Here is a 17,879-nt window from a genome sequence, read left to right as displayed (position 1 = left end):
TGCCATGATTTGCATGTCTATCATGTTCCCTTGATCACCTACGTCTGATGGTGTATCATGCATAGTATCCCTAATTGGTAGTGTATGCTAGTTGAAAACTATACAAAACTCCACTGGTACCTAGGACCATTTGTGAACTGGGAGCTAGTGGTATTTCTAGTTCTAGAGGTTGACCATAGTAAGTTGCCATTTGGTAGTCATACAGCTCTTTTTCTTTGCCTGAATTCTATAACATGATATGGATGTTCACGAGGTGAGGCCATTCATCCCCAGAAGCTGTCTCTGACAGCATATCTTCATCTGAATAATTAATCTCCCTAACCGATTATTGCTCACTGAATTCCTCACTGTGTGAGGAGCCTGAAACGGAATTGTTCAAAAGTTGGGTTGGTGGTTCTAGAGGGATTTATACAGGAGACACCAACTGCAATAATGGTAATGTAATGGTAACAGGTTTCTGAGACAAAGCCAAGGCTACTATTGTCATGTGAGTGGATGAGGCAGATGTCACAGTAATGGAAGGCAGAGCATGCAGATGCTATGATTAATTGCCCCAGAAGTTTCAGTCACTGTAGTCACAGGAGTAATGAATGCTGTCTTTGACGGAGGTGGTTTTGCCATCAACAGGTACACCAATGGTGCTTTCATCGACAACAGTAACTTGGTCTTTAACAGTGATTTCTTTATAGTGTGTGTTTTTCGTTGATGGGGAAATCTTAAGTCAATGATTGAGTTGTCTGCGATTCCAATGTGGTTGATGGATACTTTATTAAAAATGAGGTTTTAATGCTCAACGACGGTGTGGTTTTTGCAGATGGTAAGACAGTCATTGTATATGAGGTTTTAGATCTTGGTGTTGTTAATGTGGTTTTCGTCAACAGCTTCAAATGCAACAGAGTGCGCCACACTTTTAAGTCAGACGAGGCACAGTCTTAAGAGTCTGAATTTTTCTTCTTTCTCTGATGGTGAACCTCCTAAGTTTGTGTGACCTCACCATGGCCAGAAGTTTTCCCTTCAAAGCAAACACTTTGTGAATTGCACAGGACTCTGAGAAGCCCATTTGGCTTAGCCTTTTCACATAGGTATCCCCAGCTTGCGCATCTTGCTCTTTGGAGCATTTTTATCAGAAGATGTTCCTCAAGATTTAGCATTCAGCTGAAATTTGCACAGATGTCACAGTTAAGGGGTCAGATTTATGCAGGCAAAATATATATATATTGTGTGGGAGTCATCGTTGTAAACCTACCAGGCCTTGCATAGCTTCAAATGAGTCCTTGAATGTGAGAATTCACTCATGGTTTTAGTCAACAAAAAATTAAATATAGCTCAAATCCTAAGACAAAAGAAATAGAGAGTATTGCCTGCCCACTGTTCCTTAAGATTCTTTAAAGAGTTCAGGTCCAACGTTTGAAATAAGGATAGCTGAGCAGAGCTTGGAGGATTCCCTGTCGCCAGATACCAAGCTAGAGAAATCTGGCCTAGGAAGATTGGAAGCCTGAGCCCCTCCACCTCACTGACTGGACTTTGAGTTATAAAATCAGGAGGATGGCTTAATTAAGGCCTATGAATGTTTTTCCATTTGCTATCAATGTCAAATGCTGCATTGAACAACAAGTTACGTACCTTGGGTAAAGGAGAGCGAGAGAGAGCGAGAGAGAGAGAGAGAGAGAGAGAGAGAGAGAGAGAGAGAGAGAGAGAGAGAGAGAGAGAGAGAGAGAGAGAGAAGAGAGAGAAAGAAAGAGAAAGAGAGGGAGAGAGAGAGAGAGAGAGAGAGACTAACTGCAGAATATTTTCGGGTCTCCGTCTGGGTCCTGAAAATCTTGAGCAGTACCTCACACATTGGTAGGTGGTATCGGCAACTCAGCGTTGACATAATCTGCATTGGATATGAAATGCGCAGTGCCTATAAAGACACCCCCCCGTGTGTTCACATCAGTTTTTTCATGCCTATTCCCGCACCAAAAACAAGGAGCCATGTCTAAATGATTTTAGTCCAGTGTACAGGATATATTGAGATTTTCTAGGTGAATAGCCCATTTGGCAGGATGGGGAGATTTTTAGGGAGGTGTGGGTAAGGAATCTGCGGTTAGGTAGAGTCTCTACGACAAAAAGTGTAGATTCCTCACCTTAGAATAGATACCAAAGTAATAACCCCAGCTCAGAGGTGGGTCTGTGAGCTGGCTTAAAACAAAAAGTCCTTAAGGACTGAACGGGCAAAATGCCCATCTTAAATGAACATGGGTAGTGGCACCCATTTAGCAGCTAACGCAGTAGTAGCAGCATTGGCTCTAGTGGATGGTGTCTCCAAGACTTTGGGAAGCCGCTTCCTGGCTAGTGTGTAGCAGATTTTGATGCAGAGTGCAATCTATCGAGAGATGGCCCATTTCTCCACCCCCTTGCCTTTCTTCGCTCCAGCAAACTCAATGAAGAGTTGATCGTACACCTGGTGTTCTTTGGTGCGATTGATTTAAAAGAGAAGGTTCTATTTGGGTCCAAACAATGAAGACTCTTTTGCCTGGGAAGGATGAGGTAGAGCGAAAAATGTCAGCAGTGCGATGTTTTGGCTGACATGAAAAGGGTTCACCTTTGGACTGATTCTAACACTTGGGTGTTTATGAGGTCTGAGGTGCTCCGATAGCCATCACATATAGTTTTCAATAAACCAGGTTTAGGTTTGTGGTGCTCTCAAATGATGGGAAGATACACCCTTCTCCCCTAATTATCAATCCTAGGACTGAACGCCAATGGTTATACTCATGAGGCAGACACAATTCATATAATCACATTTATTCAAAATGTACAGTACAAGGAACACAGAGATATTCTTGTCTTGACTGTGGGTTTATTTTCTGGCTTTTTCTTTTAGCAGTTAGACCTCCTTTAGCCAACACATGCTTCATTGTTTCGGGAAAGTATCCCTATATTATGTCCAAAATATATTTTATGTCCTTCCTTCTTCGCGGCGTGACAGTCCAGAACAAGATAAATCAATCAGTGTGCCTGCGGATGGCACGGTGATCAAATGATGAGATCTTTCACCATGAGGTATATAAAATTATGGTGTGAAGCTGGGCATTCCCCCTATTAAGGCCTGCTGAAAGATCCGCAGTAACACGTTTATTACTGTTATTTTGCAGAAAATTACAGCATCCCTCTTTTATGAGTAAGTTATGAGCCTGTGAAAGTGTAGTTAATGGACGGGAACGTTTGTGTGTAAAGTCTGGGCTAGTCGGCTCCAGACTTTACACATACACACACTTTCCAATCAAGGAACTACACTTCCACGGGTTCTTAGCTTACTTGACATGGCAAGGGGAGGTGGTACTTTGTCAACCAAACTTAGGACTGTGGCAAAGAAGGCAGAGTTTCCAAAAATGGCAGGGCAATACCCCAACTGACAATCTGAAGCACCCAAATGCCTGATGTTACTGCTTGCCTTTGGGGGTAGGGTCTGATCCTGCTGCCAACAGGCTGTTGCTGTGTTGAGGACATGCTAAAGAGGCTTGGAGGCTTAGCGCCAGGAAACCAGGCTACCCACAGAGTTCTCTATAAATAAATAAGGCTGAGGCTGCCAGAAGGATGGGGGATTTGACAGTACGCTGGTTCTGAGTCCCATGTCTTCTGTCGCGGAACAAGGGGGAGCCATTGAAGGGCAGGTCCATCAGTGATGATTGGACATCCCTAGAGAAGCCAGTGGACCTCAACCACACGGAATGGAGGAATACCACCATGGATGCAATGGCCCTGCCCAGCAAGTAGGTAGTCTCCGATCCACACCGGATGGTGAACCTTGCTGAATCCAAGCCATCAAAGATGGCATTGCTCAGTTTAAATTCTTCCTCCACCATGATTAAGGGCAGTACTTGCACAACAAAGCCCTAGAAGGTGTGGGAGTACCAGCTAAAGAGACACACAGTGTTCACGGACAGTAATGCAAGGCTGGGAGAATTAAAATTCATCTTCCTGGAGGTATCCAGCCTCTTGGATTCCCTGCCCGGTGCAGTGGAAGGGAACGCGCTCAGGTTGACTTTGGAAGTCGAGGCCTGCACTAACAGGGTCTCTGGGTGGGATGCTAAGTGAGGAAAGTTGGGACTTCAGGTGCAGTCGGTGGCGATAAGCAATTATCCTGTGCACAGTTACACCTGTGCAGGGTTTGGCCCAGGACTCATAAGAATGTCCGTAAGGTCTTCACTGAAGGGAAGGCAGTGGCTCTGCAGAAGAAAGCCCCGGTTGAAGCACCTCTGTCAAAATGTTGTACTTAACTGTGATGGAGGGAAGAGGAAGGAAGAGATCCTCTGCCGCCCTCCCCACCACCACCACTACAGTGAAGGATGCGCCCTCCTCAGGAGAGACCAGGTCAGTATCAGTATCCAGGCCTCCGGCTCCGCAGATGGAGTGCGGGAGCAGGGCCTAGGCACGAGGTACAGGGGGGAAGATGAAGTATGGTTCGACTTCCTTTTCTTGTGCTTCTTGGACTCGCGTGAGTTTGATAACTTTGAAGACAACTTAGTAGACAACTGATTGGTGTACTGATACCCAAGGAGCTTCATAGCCGGCTTACGGATCGCTTTCGAGTGCATCGAACGACAGTCGGTGCTGGCCCTGGAGTCGTTGTCAGACACCAAAGACAGACCAAGTGAGCATCTGACACAGATCTTCCTGTGACAATCCCCATGAAGTTTGAAACCCATGGTATTGTTAGGGGACTTGTCCATAGCACACTGGGAGCAATAGCTCTAAACAAATCTGCAAAGAGTCAATAAAAATAAAAGTGGTCAAAAAGTGATTGAGGCAGCTCTCCCGATCCGTGCTATTGTCTCAGAAAGAAAGGATGTGATGTCACAACACCATGCATGTTACGTCGGACGCGGATTACATTGACTTCACCTACAAGCATGTAGAGGTACTACTCAAGATTTTCCCAATCTAGTCTTATGCCTGAGAAATATTGTAACGTACGGAATCTGCGGTTAGAAGTAGTATCAGAAAAACTGCTATGCTAACAATGACTACCAAAGCTACCCAGCTTAAGGTCAGCGAAGAATTCAAACATGTTAAAATATATCAGAGCAAGGTATATTCTCTCCAAACTGGGAACCATTTTGTTTAAGTACCTAGGGAGAACAACTTGCATTAAGACACTACTATTACAATGTAAGTACGCTCTCTTTTATTTGCTCTTGCTGCATTACGGAGGAGACTATTTTCTACGTTAAGAGGCAACCAAATACACACCTGTACATAAATGTTTACTTCAGCACTTCTGCAAAGGTAAGGAAAGTTTCCCCCAGTTTTGAGATGAGCTCTTCTGGCGTTAGGATACAATTTATACATTTCTTCTTTGGCATCAGTTGAAAGCGCACTCTGGTCGAACACCTACATAGAAAGTTGAAAATTACTAAGAATGGTTGCATGTAAAATAACTGCTTTTACTAGAAAGACTGTCCAGCACATTTTATTTGTATTAATTCATAATAACTGATCAGATGACCTTGTACTTCACTGAAGCATTTTCATGCGATTAAAATGGAAAATCACTTCCTTGTAATACTCGCTCTCTTTTAAGGGAATCTTTATTGGAGTCCTAAGGAACTGAATTGTTCTGCCCATGTGTGGGATCCCTCAGGAGTTAAAAAAATATTTACCACTCTTCTTAGGGAACGTCTATTTTGACTTTAAAAACAAATTGTAGTAGTCGATTTTCAGACTTAATTGGCAGGTTTTAATGTATTTTCTTCTACAAAAAAAATGCAATTTAGATTTAAATACCCTTGTGTTAAAATCGGTTACCTAGAAACATCAGATGAAAACAATTTTAAAGAATAAATTATTTCAAACAGGGTACAGTGTAAAATAGCTGGATAGACTAAAGTGTGGAGAGGCTAAAAAAGCAGACATTGCTTTTTTAAGGGAGTCATAACAATTAGTATGCCATTATACGCTGGAGGGGCAATTAACTTTCACTTGATCTCACAAATATAAAAACCATTGGTACACCGGTCTGATACTTTTACCAGAAGTTGCTAATGAGTTCAATGAAGAATCGCTTGAACGAGAAAAAAAAATCCAAATACCTTTTCATTCTCTTACAAGAGATAGTCAATCCTAAGCAGAGAAAGTGATGGAGAACACATTGGGTAGATTTCCATATGGCTGCAGAGGTTCCATATGGAGACCTGATCAGCACAGATATTTTGATCAAGATAGGAGTGTCCCCTAAAGATATGAATTGAATTCCAGGTAGATTCCTATACAATTTTTTAAAAACCTAATATTTCATGGTAGTGGCCACTTTTCCAGCTGAAGAAATCTTTGGTCTACCCATCGAAGATTTATTAGCTCTCTAATAGGAAACAAGGATATCAGGCACTATCCATCTCAAATTGGTATGTACAGCAGTCTGTGAAAAGGGAGGAGTGGACACACTTCAGATAAACAGCTTCTGTCTATAGTAAGGTATTTGGGTTGTCAAGCCTCCTAGCATCTAGCATCTGAAGAGAACTCTCTGCTGTACACACAGAACTCTGAAAGAAAGTCAGGAAGGATATTGTTTGGTGAGATCAAGAACCACTTTAGGTTTGAAAGAGGATGTTTTCTTATTGCTCTGCTACTGTTATGAAACACCATGTACAACGCATAAGACTTGCGTGCCTGTCACTAACCTGATTGGCTGACATAACAGCCACCAAAAATGCAGCATTACAAGACCAGTACTGAATAGAGGCTGTATCTGTTCAACAGGTAGTCACAAGTTTAGAAAGGACCATATACAGTTCCCACAGAGGGGAAGGCCTTGCACAACGTTGAAATATATTCTTTTTTTTTTTTAAACATTTCTTTATTGAGGAGTTGAAATATATTCTTAATACCCTCCAAGAATTATGTTATCACAAAGACTCTGGGGGAAAATAGAGATCTGACCTGGATATTTGCAGTACGCTGTAAGCCAAGCCTTTAATGAGGAAAATTATCGACCACATTTGACTAGATAAAGCATGTGAGGAAAAATTGCTTCTTCTTGGCATTTTATCAGGTTATGGTTCTTTTGAATGCATGATACGTGAAACCTTCACCACTTAAAGATAGAACGTCTAGAGGAAGGACTTGCAACTCTTTAAGGATGAAAATGCATTTAAAAAATATATATTTTAATCCGTTTTCATTTTCCCCAAAATCAATAAAACAAAACGTGCCACCATATTACATGTATGATTTACCAAATTACTCGAGTAGTCTGCTACAACTGACATCAGGTCATTGCAATGAAAGCGACAGGCACATGGGGCTGGGTCTCCTCAACACACACCATCCCCCAGTCCCTCATCGCCCAGGCTCGATCCTGGCCTCTCAATTTCCCTGGCTATCTCGCTCTGCCCCTCTCTTGAGGGAGCTGTCCAGGAAGCCGTGGTTTCCCAGTCCAAGTTGTGGTAGGTGCGCCACACTTGAAGAGTTGTCTAACAGAGAGAGGAGCACTCATTTAGGCAGTGTACAGGGTTTCCCAACATAGAAAGCCTCACAAAGTACAACAGTGATGCAACAAATGTAAACAGTACATGCAAGAATCACAGTCATGTTGTCAATACTTGAGCCCTCACAGTCACCTTTCCCCCATATCGTTTACAGAGTTTGCCTTCCTGAAGTACTGCCATACAGGCCACCAAGAAGACACCATGTTTGCTATCCCCCCAAACGAGACTTGAAGGATTTGGGTCCAACCTTGTAGGGAGAGGGGCAGGGTAAGTCCCATTATTCCTCACTAAACAGATCACAGCTCTAGCTTTCCTAAACAGGAACTGCTTCTCAATATCAGGACCAATCAGAAAACTGAGGTGAGGAACAGGATCGTGTCATTGTGGGGAGTAGTTAAATCTAAACAGGATATCAAGTAAGTCAATAAGATGGTAGATATTGGAATGATGCCTTGCTGATCAGAACTTGCTTTTTTGCAGACAAGTGGGGAGATAGGAGGGGAGAATTTTCAGGTTATAGGATAGCGGGTGGGAGAGGTTACGGAACTGGGGAGATGTCTTGTGAATCAGACCTCGTTTCTTGCAGGACATTTGATAAACATCTTTTGGAAATACTTCTCACTCCACCAGATACTGCAGGCTTGCAATCTGCTCCAAAATGTTCCATTTGGACTCCCATGTAATTGAAAATAAGATTAATAAATTAGTGGACCAGCAACATTCAAACCAGGCTAATCAATTTCAAATGCAACAAACCCAAGAAAAGGAACATGCCCTTCAACAAACCCTACAGGTACAATGGGCGGGACTCAGCATTTGGCCAGCCAGTAAGAATCAAGCAACCTTAATACAGTTGTCTGATGCCAATGTCACCACATCCAAACATACTCTTCCATCTTGCAAAAGTATAAGGAAGACGATTACTGTGAATATATTTATGGTTTTCAGAGGGCTGTGAGGAATATCACATAGCCCAGGGAATATTGCTACCACCATCTCACGGTTCTCCGAAATGAAGATATACAGTTAACATACCATTTTGTGAATCCTACTGGAGTTAGTGAATAAGAAGGAGTGGGGAAACAAATTATGGAAAGGCTTGGTATGATGAGGATGACAATGGTCAAAGTTCTGATCCTCTAATTGAAGAGCATGGAATACCCTTGATAACTGTAGCCTTGCACAAAAGACAGAGTGGACAAGTGACTACAGACCAACAATACCACTAAGGAGGAGATCCAGTATATGTGTTACTGCAACAATATGTGGAGTAATTACCAGCATGAAAGCAAAGGTGGGGATCAATCCTCCATACGTGTGTGAAGTAAGTGTGAATGGGATCATCGCCCACAACCTGGAAGGCAGTGGGTGTCGACAAATAGTGCTAATATCCGACCATGCACCAGAGAAACACCAAGGGGAAATTATTCCAATCACATGTAATCAAAGAGAAGCGAAAATGTACATGCAGCATGTACACAGGTAAAGGGAAACCCCTCGCTGTCCAGTCTGTCGTAGCCAGTTGCATGGCAAATTCATTACCCCTTAAATATTGAAAACAGACCTGCTCATCCATTTTGAGCTCACAGATATATTCCACTGCCAGTCCCTGCAAAATGGAAGCTTTTGGCTCACCATGCTAATGCTGGCAAAGGAAAGAGGACTGCACACAGGAGACAAACAAAGGACTACAGCTACTAGCTGAGCCAATCTCGATCAAGTGGCGGCCCTCTGGGAATGGCTTTGTACATCTATAGTTTTCAATGAATGTCCTGATGGGTTTAGAATAATGAAGTGAATTTAATTGTTTTCTTACGCCCTATACAATTTTTTAACTACTTTCTCCCTTAATGGGCATAGATATGCAGCAATTCGAGGATAGTAAAAGACGCCAACAAGGACCACAGCAAGGCTTGTAGATGTGCTGAAAAATCAACAGACTAAAGGATACAGCAAAGTGAGTGTTACTACTGCAGGACCACCCGAAGTGTTGTATACCTATCTTCAATTATCTATCCTTAACTATGTCCGGAATCAATCTGAAAACAGCAGGCAGTAACTCCTACACCATAATGTACCCTTCTAACCTTTCTAAGAACGCTGCCAAAAACTTCAAACACAACCTAAGTAGGAAAAACCCAGATACACTAATCTCTGACCCACCCTTCCACCTAAAAAAGGGATTTATTGTAAATGACCTTATATTTTTCATCAGAAAAACTGCAAAATTGGGCAATGCCTTGACGGAGATGCTCAACATAAATAATATAAAAAATATCCCACATGGTACCACGTTATCGAGCGTCCCTTCTCTAAGGTTAAGAGCTGAACTATGCATAACCATTAACAAGAATGGCATAGTGTTGATACAAGCAGCCAACAACGAGTTTAAGAAATTTTACGACTTTTTTGCAACACCAAAGATTGTGTATTCAACACAAGTTCCCAACAATACCTTACTACACAAGAAGACGAACAATCTGTCACCATGGACATCATAACAACAGAAGACCGCCAACAGCCACTACCTTCAACTATCTCCAGCACTCACTTGACACAGGTCTAGAAGAAGAATCACTACAATACGCCAAAATCATCCCTACGCTAGTACACCGGGAAAGGTCTGTACCAATCCCCCTGGATATGCCTTCCCCCACTCATATGCCATGTAGTGGGAACCCGCTTCCAGCAATAGAGAGTAGGGAGCTTAACCCTCCTTTCAAACCCCTCACTACAACAGTACAAACAGCATTGGGTCCCATACAAAACTCGTCTCCTCCTAGTTTGATAATAAGAGCACTGGACAAACGTAGTTCGTCGCATATCATGTGCAGGAGAGGCTCAAACACACTTCCTAATGAAAGAAAAAAGAACATCGGAGAAGTCACTGATCAGATTCCCCAGGTCACTAGACCCTTAAGCAAAATACAAAATAGGCAAGTGTTCACTCCTAGTACACCTACGGCTACACTAAAGGAAATCGAAAATCTCAAAAGTCAAGCCGACAGTATATCACAGGACATACTAAATGCACTACAATTTATGAGGAAAATATTAGAGATCACAATGAGTTCTCACTCAAATATTGAGCTCCTACAAGACTCAGTTCTTGAACTTCAAGGAAAGCGTAAATGGACAGGCATGCCACCGTCAAATAGACAAATTCGACCATACAAAAATGTCAAACATCTATCGGATGAGGAAACCCACGCTAACCTCAAGCCCCTGTGGAACTCCACCCCCTCATTTCACAGAGCTCCCCAACCACCCACTACCGCTATCCTTGAGATACCTTTGTCCTCGCAAGCAACCATGCCACCTGTCGGAGGAGGAAACCCTAGCTCTCGTCCTCTCCTACAACTCTACCCTTGCCGCCCCCAGGTCGAAAGACCTCACTGAAAAGGAAATCCTTGCCATCCTCAGGGACTACAACTCTGCCTCAGTTACCCCTTGTTTACCAGATGCGAGTACCGAACATGCAATCTGCTCTGTCACTTTCAACCCCAACAGATCAGCTGATCTTCGGAACAGAAGTGTGGTTCAAAGCAACATAGCGCCTATACACCTGTCTGCCCCGACTCCTAAGTCTCCCTCTGACCCCTCCCTATCGGGCCTCTTAATCAACTGTCGATCGGCAGTAAAGCACACTGCTGATATTGCTCATCTCATCCTGAACAAAAATCTCGACTTAGCAATTTTAACAGAATCATGGCTCAACGAATCCTCATCGCCATGCCTGGACCTTTTAGTCCCTCCCAACTACAACATTGTAAGGCTGGATAGGCAATCTAGCAAGAAAGGAGGAGGCATCGCCTGCATCTTCCGCTCTAACCTCCTCGGAACAGAACTACTGGCGGAGACAACTGACTCCTGGGAATACCTCGCCCTCTCCATTTGCAGCTACTCCACCCTACTATGCAATCTGCACATCTTTTACCACTCCCCAGGTATGAACGACTCCTTTGCTGACCACCTCATGGACATCATCACAGCTAAGATTTCCTCCAACAATAAAGATATTTTCCTTGGTTATTTCAACCTGCACTGGAATGATCCCAAGGAACCCCATGTCAACGCCATCAAAGACCTCATGGCTGATCAAGCCCTGACCCAAGCCTGTTCACTCCCAGCTCATTCGAAAGGGGCCACTCTCGACTAGATCATCTCTAAGGAATCAACAGTCAAGCTAATCTCTATAGCCCCATGTGACTGGTCTGACCACCACGCCATCGCCTTCCTATTACCTGGCACTCACAAAAAAGAGCACCACAACCGGTGATTCCTAAACGCTGGGTCAGAGACACCAAGAACCTGGACCACAAGAACTAGTAGCTCGCTGCAAATCGGACCCCCCCCCCTGCATATTGCAAATGCCAGTGAACTCAACGATCATTACTCTGCTGCTATATTGAACATTCTGGATGACCTAGCCCCACTAAAGCTAAAAAGAAACTAAATCAAGAACTGAAACCCCATGTTCACTGGATTCCTCAATAATGAGAGGAGATCCCTCCGGCAATCCTAAAGAATCTGGAGACAGCACCCCTCTGCCGCACACCTAAAACTCCTTTGACAGGCCAGAAATGCCTACAGCAGAAACATCCTCAAATCAAAAAAAGAATCTTCAGATCTGAACTGGGGCACGCCAAGAACAGACCCCGCAAGCTCTTCAAATTGGTGAAACACCAATCTAATAAACTGGCCAAAACACTGAAAGAATCCCCCAAGTCTCTAATACCATCTGAGGAATTCTCTTCTTTTTTCGTTGACAAAACCACAGCCTTAGGAAACTAACTTCGCTCCGCCACACACTTGCAAACCTCTCCTGAACTGCCTCCCCCTTCCGCGCTGCCCCCACAGGCTTCACCTAAAAATCAAGCACACTGGACTGACTTCAACTTCTACAACAAAGACTCTGTCTCGAAAATCCTATCTACCTTAAACCCTAACAACCATTGTAATGACCCGCTCCCCTCCAACTGCCTAGCTGCCGTCGCCCAATCCATTATTCCTAGCTGGACTGCAATAATTAATGCCTCTCTCCGGCATGTATCGGCTCCTGATGCTCTGAAAGCCGGCCAAGTCCGCCCTGTTTTGGAAAAACCATCGCTGGATCCAGCTTCCCCAGACAACTTCAGACCTATCGCCTTATAAATAAATAAATAAACATGCCTCTCTTTGCTAAGGTGTTGGAGAAGTGTGTCCAACCATAGCTAAGCCAACACATCAACAACTTTCACCTACTAGATGACTTCCAATCTGGATTTAGACCTGGGCACAGCACTGAAACCACCATGCTCCACATCGTTGATGATGCCCTCCAAGCCTTTGACCAAGGCAAAACCTGTCTCCTAATCCTCCTAGACCTATCCTCGGCCTTCGACACGGTCAACCATGAAAAACTACTCTAACGCCTCAACTTCAAGATGGGACTGGATGGCCCAGTTCTAGATTGGTTTAGGTCCTTCCTCCAAAACCGTTCACAGAGATTCCTAATTAACGGCAACTTGTCTGCTCCCTCTCTGGTCATGGTTGGAGACCCTCAAGCATCAACGCTGTCCCCCACGTCTTCAACCTTTACCTAGAACCACTTGCCGAAGTACTACGTACAGCGAATATCTCCTTCCATATGTATGCTGACGACACTCAGATCTACATCAAAACCTTATCTTTGGAGGAGATCTTCTCCCTGAACGAGACTTTGAAATTGACTGTCCAATGGCTTGCCTCCAATCAACTTAAACTCAACGCGAACAAAACAAAATGTCTCTTACTTTTGCCTCCAAAAACCGACCCTGAGATTCAGATATGGACTAAGGCTATCACAGCCTTAAATTGCCCACCGACCATCGTGGACTCTGCCAAATCTTTGGGAATAACCCTCGACTGCAACTTGAAAAAGCGAGACCACGTCAACTCGATGGCCAAATCAGCCAGGTTACACCTGAGCTATTTTGGAAACTGAAATGCTTCCTCGACGCTACCGACCTAAAAATGGCAGTCCAAGCTTATAGTCATCCCGAGACTGGAATGTGGCTGTTCTACCCTCTCGGGTTTACCCAAGATCTCCCTGGCACCCTCAAAAGCCTGCCTCAACGCGGCCGCTAGACTACTTACCGGCACAAGGAAATGCGACTACATTTCGCCACACCTGAAAGCTCTGAACTGGCTTCCTCTCGAGACCAGAATACAGCTTAAACTGGCATGCATCACACACACGGCCTTATACTCTTAACTCCCCTGCATATCTCGCACAAAAACTTGTGGTATCCGGAGGAATCGGAAACTCCCGGTCCGCCACAGACCTCTTGCTCCAACCTGCACACTTTTGGGGAAAAAAAACCACCTCATAATCGGGCTTTCTCTGGGACCGCACCAAGAATATGGAACTCACTCCTGCTCGCCATCAGACAAACCCCTTTTCTAGTACGCTTCGTAAAGGATGCCAAAACATTCCTCGCTTACATTTTTGCCCTCACCCACCTCAGAGATCCCGATTTACTTCAGACTACTGCCTCCCCTCGGATTATTTAGTCACCCCACCAAGAAACCTGGGGCCTCGTCTTGAGTATTTGAAAATGTAAACTGTATATACGTGTCTTGCTCTCCCTTTTGTACCCAGCACTTCGTCCCCTCCTAACCTTTTGTATATTCTTGCGATTCCTAGCCTTTTTGTACACTTCCAGGTTTCCTGTAAAGTACTCTGATACCCTTACAGGTCAAGTTTGCGCTCTATAAAACACAAAAATAAATAAATACCTTACAAATAAAGTTACCCTAGGGTTTTGAGAAAAGGAATATCCCCCTTTGGTTGGAGTCCTTCCACATCTGCCCAAACACCTTTTTCTTAGAAAGCAATATACTTTACTTTCAGAGTCTGTTTCTCCCAGAGACATGGTCAACCACATTGGTTCTAAAAGCTAATTTTCCCACAGTACATTTCCCAAAGGAGACAATGCCGAAGGGAAGGAAGACACCCAGAAGAAAAGAGAACAAAGAGGTAAAAGTCTCTTCTGGAAACCAACTCTACAGGGTGAGCAGTTGAGTGGAGGCTTGACAACCACATTACCTTTCGGAAAGCCAAAGGACAAAGCGCCACACTCCAGTACGCCACATTGATTGCATACTTTGCATGCCTAGTAGATAAACTGCTGAGATGTTCAGGTTTTTCTGTTATTAGCCATTTCTATATGACTTGAGATTCGACAGATTGCTGTCTGGAATGAGTGCTTCCCTGTTTGTTCAGATAATACATGGTCAGGGTATTGCACAATCACTTTCATGGGTGAAACAACTGAAAACCTTACTAAAAGGGATCTCATTATTTCAAGGTTATCCAGTTCAAACTCTGGTCACAGATGCCTCTTTCAGAGGGCAGGATGCGCACATGGGCCGTTAAAAACAATTGTCAGTCTACAAAAGATGACCGTATCAACCTCCTAAAGCTAAGATCGAACAAGCAGGGAAGGACTCATTCCAGATTGCCATCTGTTGAATCTCAAGAGATATATATATATAACATGCTATCAGAACTATATATGTTTGCGCATAAGAAAGAAGACCAATGATAGTAACAAGAAAAAAGTTAAAGATCCCAAAATACAGTGAGGGACCATCTCTAGTTTACACATGCCTTTCAAGACCCTTGATCAACTTGGCTCAAGAAGACCTTTTCGAAAGTGATTATATTTGTGTCATTCAATAGAAGCTTCCTTACAAAAAAAATTTATTCCAGACAACTCAATACGTTATGTTCTTTTCTGAGAATATTCAAGGCAATTTCATTTTAAAACTTTGCCTGCAAACTTACATCCATGATCGTTATTGCAGTGTCTCTGATTTTGTGGGGCTCCACATAGGAATTCTGGCAGTTCAGAGTTAGTCGAGAAGCCAGCTCACTTTGATTTAAACTTTCCAACTTTAGAAAAAGAGACAAAAAAATTAGTTAGTTTCTGAAGTAATTTTGTGTCCGCTACAATCTCATGAAACACATTTTAACTGCTGGCCAAAACCAGAATCTTTCCTATTACACGTTGATAGTGGCGTTGTCTTTCCTGAACTCACTTTAAAAGACAGAAATATAGCAACTACCTGTGCTACAAAAATAAATAAAAAGAATGACAAAAATGAATAAAAAGGAAGACAAGTTCAACACAGGCAAGCAATTTTTTTTTTTTAAGTTAAGTGAAATAAAATGCGTATTTTTACACATTAATTAAAACTTACACTAGCCATTAATCTGGCCTGTTTTATGCTTTGAACCGTGCATTAGGGAGCCCATGTTAAGTGAAAGCACAAATCCACTGACAAACTGTACAATTGTAGATCTTAATACAATATGGCAAAAAAAACATTGGTGAACAATAGTGGTATGTGGTCAGCTTGCTATGCATGCTCAGTATGTACCAGACAGCTTTGTATTAATTTGTACCAACACACTGGAACCATTATATATATATATATATATATATATATATATATATATATATATATATATATATATATATATATATATATATATATATATATATATATATATATATATATATATATACACACACACACACACAGCTGGAAACTACAGAAGGAAATTGTACCAGGAAACAGTTTTCAATTTTTTAAGCAGGTAATTACATATCCAAGGTCTTTTAACCTGCATAATACTTGTACATATGAAAGGACTGAGAACCAAGACCAGCAAACCTGGTGAGGTCATCACACCCACAATATCACACGTAACCTTACCCGATCCACCATGAAATCAATACCATTGGCCATTACAGGATCCATGGGCCCAGATGCAAAGTTCCCTAGGACGATTTTTTTCAGCATGAATGCTGGCATCAACCAAAAGCTGTAACAAAAAAAAACCCAGTTAAAACAGAGTATTGGAATAAGTTATTAAAAACCATGTAACATTTTCAAACACAAGCAGGCTCACGCACAGCTAAATGAAAACACTACTGTTTTTACCCAAGATGCTTTTAACCCTAGAGGCATGCTTGCCCTTTATTCGGTGCAGCAACACCACAAAGAGAAGACTACTCACATTCAGTGACAATATTTATAGCAGAAATTACCTTCGGAAAGAAGGAAGGGTTGGTGCAGAGAACTAAATTAGCGTGACAGAAAAGCAGGCAAAGCCACATGATATTGTTTGGGACTGGCAACTTCCAAACCCTGCTGGGCAAAGGAAAGTGCAAGAGAACAGAACGTCAGTGAGAAATCTAGAAATTGTTAAATCCTTCAGAGTTGTGAGCAACACATTTTAACAAGCGGCCCATACAAATGGATTTTGTAGCAGGCTTTTCAGCAGCCATGACATCTGCCACTACTGGTGGCAAACCCATTTCTAGTTTATACTGATCATTCTTCATGCATGCAACTGCAGTGCCAGAAGACCAGGGTGGAGGATTAAACCATCCTGCTGAAAAGGCAGGTTTCCCCTGTGTGGGAGAGAAAGAGGGCTACGAGTTATACAAGATCAGCATATCACATCCTCCTCACCTCATCGGAGGTCATTTCAATCAGTTGAGGTCTGTCGTCCAGCACCCTCCTTCTGCAGGACTTTTGAAAGTGGGATGGGTGGGAATACATAAAGCAGACTCAGTGGCGAGTTGATCTTAAAGTCTTTACCCAGGTAACCATTTGGACAGAAGCATATTTCACAAAAAGGAGCACAATTCCTGTGACTGTAGCGTAGAGATTTATGCATGGATATCCTAATGTGAAGACCTTTTCTGTCACTTTGGGATGAAGCTCCCACTCACGGCACTCTAGTGAGAGAAGACTTTGTGCATCTACTATCACAGTGCGGATGCCTGCAAGGGCAACGTTCGCCGGGAAGAGGCCCATTGCAAGGTCCAGTATTACAGGTATAAGACCTTCCAACACAAGGTCTGCCAAAGCACACTACACTGTCTGTTGGCATAGTGAGCATTGGATTTAGTGTTTGATGGAATCTCTAAGGCCCTTCATAAGACGGAAAAGAAAAATGCCTTAAAGGCATGATAGACTGCCAGCAACTCCAGAGCATGTATGTGCAGCTGTCGCTCTAACATCAACAAAGGGCCCTGTGCAGTCATGTCACCCAGATGAGCGCCCCAGCACAAAGATGAGGCACCTATTTAGTACAGTGTCTTGTAGCTGCAAAGGGCTGAAGGGACAACCCACCATGAGCTAGCAGTGGCCCATACTCTAATGCAGGTCCAGAAGAACAGCAAGGAACATGTGCACCAGAACCAGGAAAATCCTCTTATGCTAGAGCTATCATCATCATAAACACTACTCAAGGGCCTTCATCTACCATCTCACATGTGGGACAGACCAGATGCGCGAGACCATCAAGCCCAACAAGTGTATGACATACAGAACTAGGACTGCAGCCACATTGAAAAACATTGGAATCAT

The 17,879-nt window shown here is 43.1% G+C and overlaps 1 protein-coding gene across 1 annotated transcript in view; it reads right to left on the bottom strand.

Moving 5' to 3' along the window:
• The window catches only part of SPG21 (SPG21 abhydrolase domain containing, maspardin), a 328,125-nt gene that overhangs the window by 32,601 nt on the left and 277,645 nt on the right, over positions 1-17,879 (bottom strand). The window contains exons 6-8 of the mRNA XM_078683092.1: positions 16,215-16,323; positions 15,280-15,387; positions 5,236-5,376 (exon numbers count right to left, since the gene is read on the bottom strand). Coding sequence (XP_078539218.1) covers positions 5,236-5,376; positions 15,280-15,387; positions 16,215-16,323 — 358 coding nt within the window. The remainder of the gene's footprint in view (positions 1-5,235; positions 5,377-15,279; positions 15,388-16,214; positions 16,324-17,879) is intronic.

The sequence above is a fragment of the Lissotriton helveticus genome, chromosome 3_1 (assembly GCF_964261635.1).
Source record: "Lissotriton helveticus chromosome 3_1, aLisHel1.1, whole genome shotgun sequence".
In the NCBI taxonomy this organism is placed as follows: Eukaryota; Metazoa; Chordata; class Amphibia; order Caudata; family Salamandridae; genus Lissotriton; species Lissotriton helveticus.
This window is presented reverse-complemented; position numbering and strand designations above follow the sequence as displayed.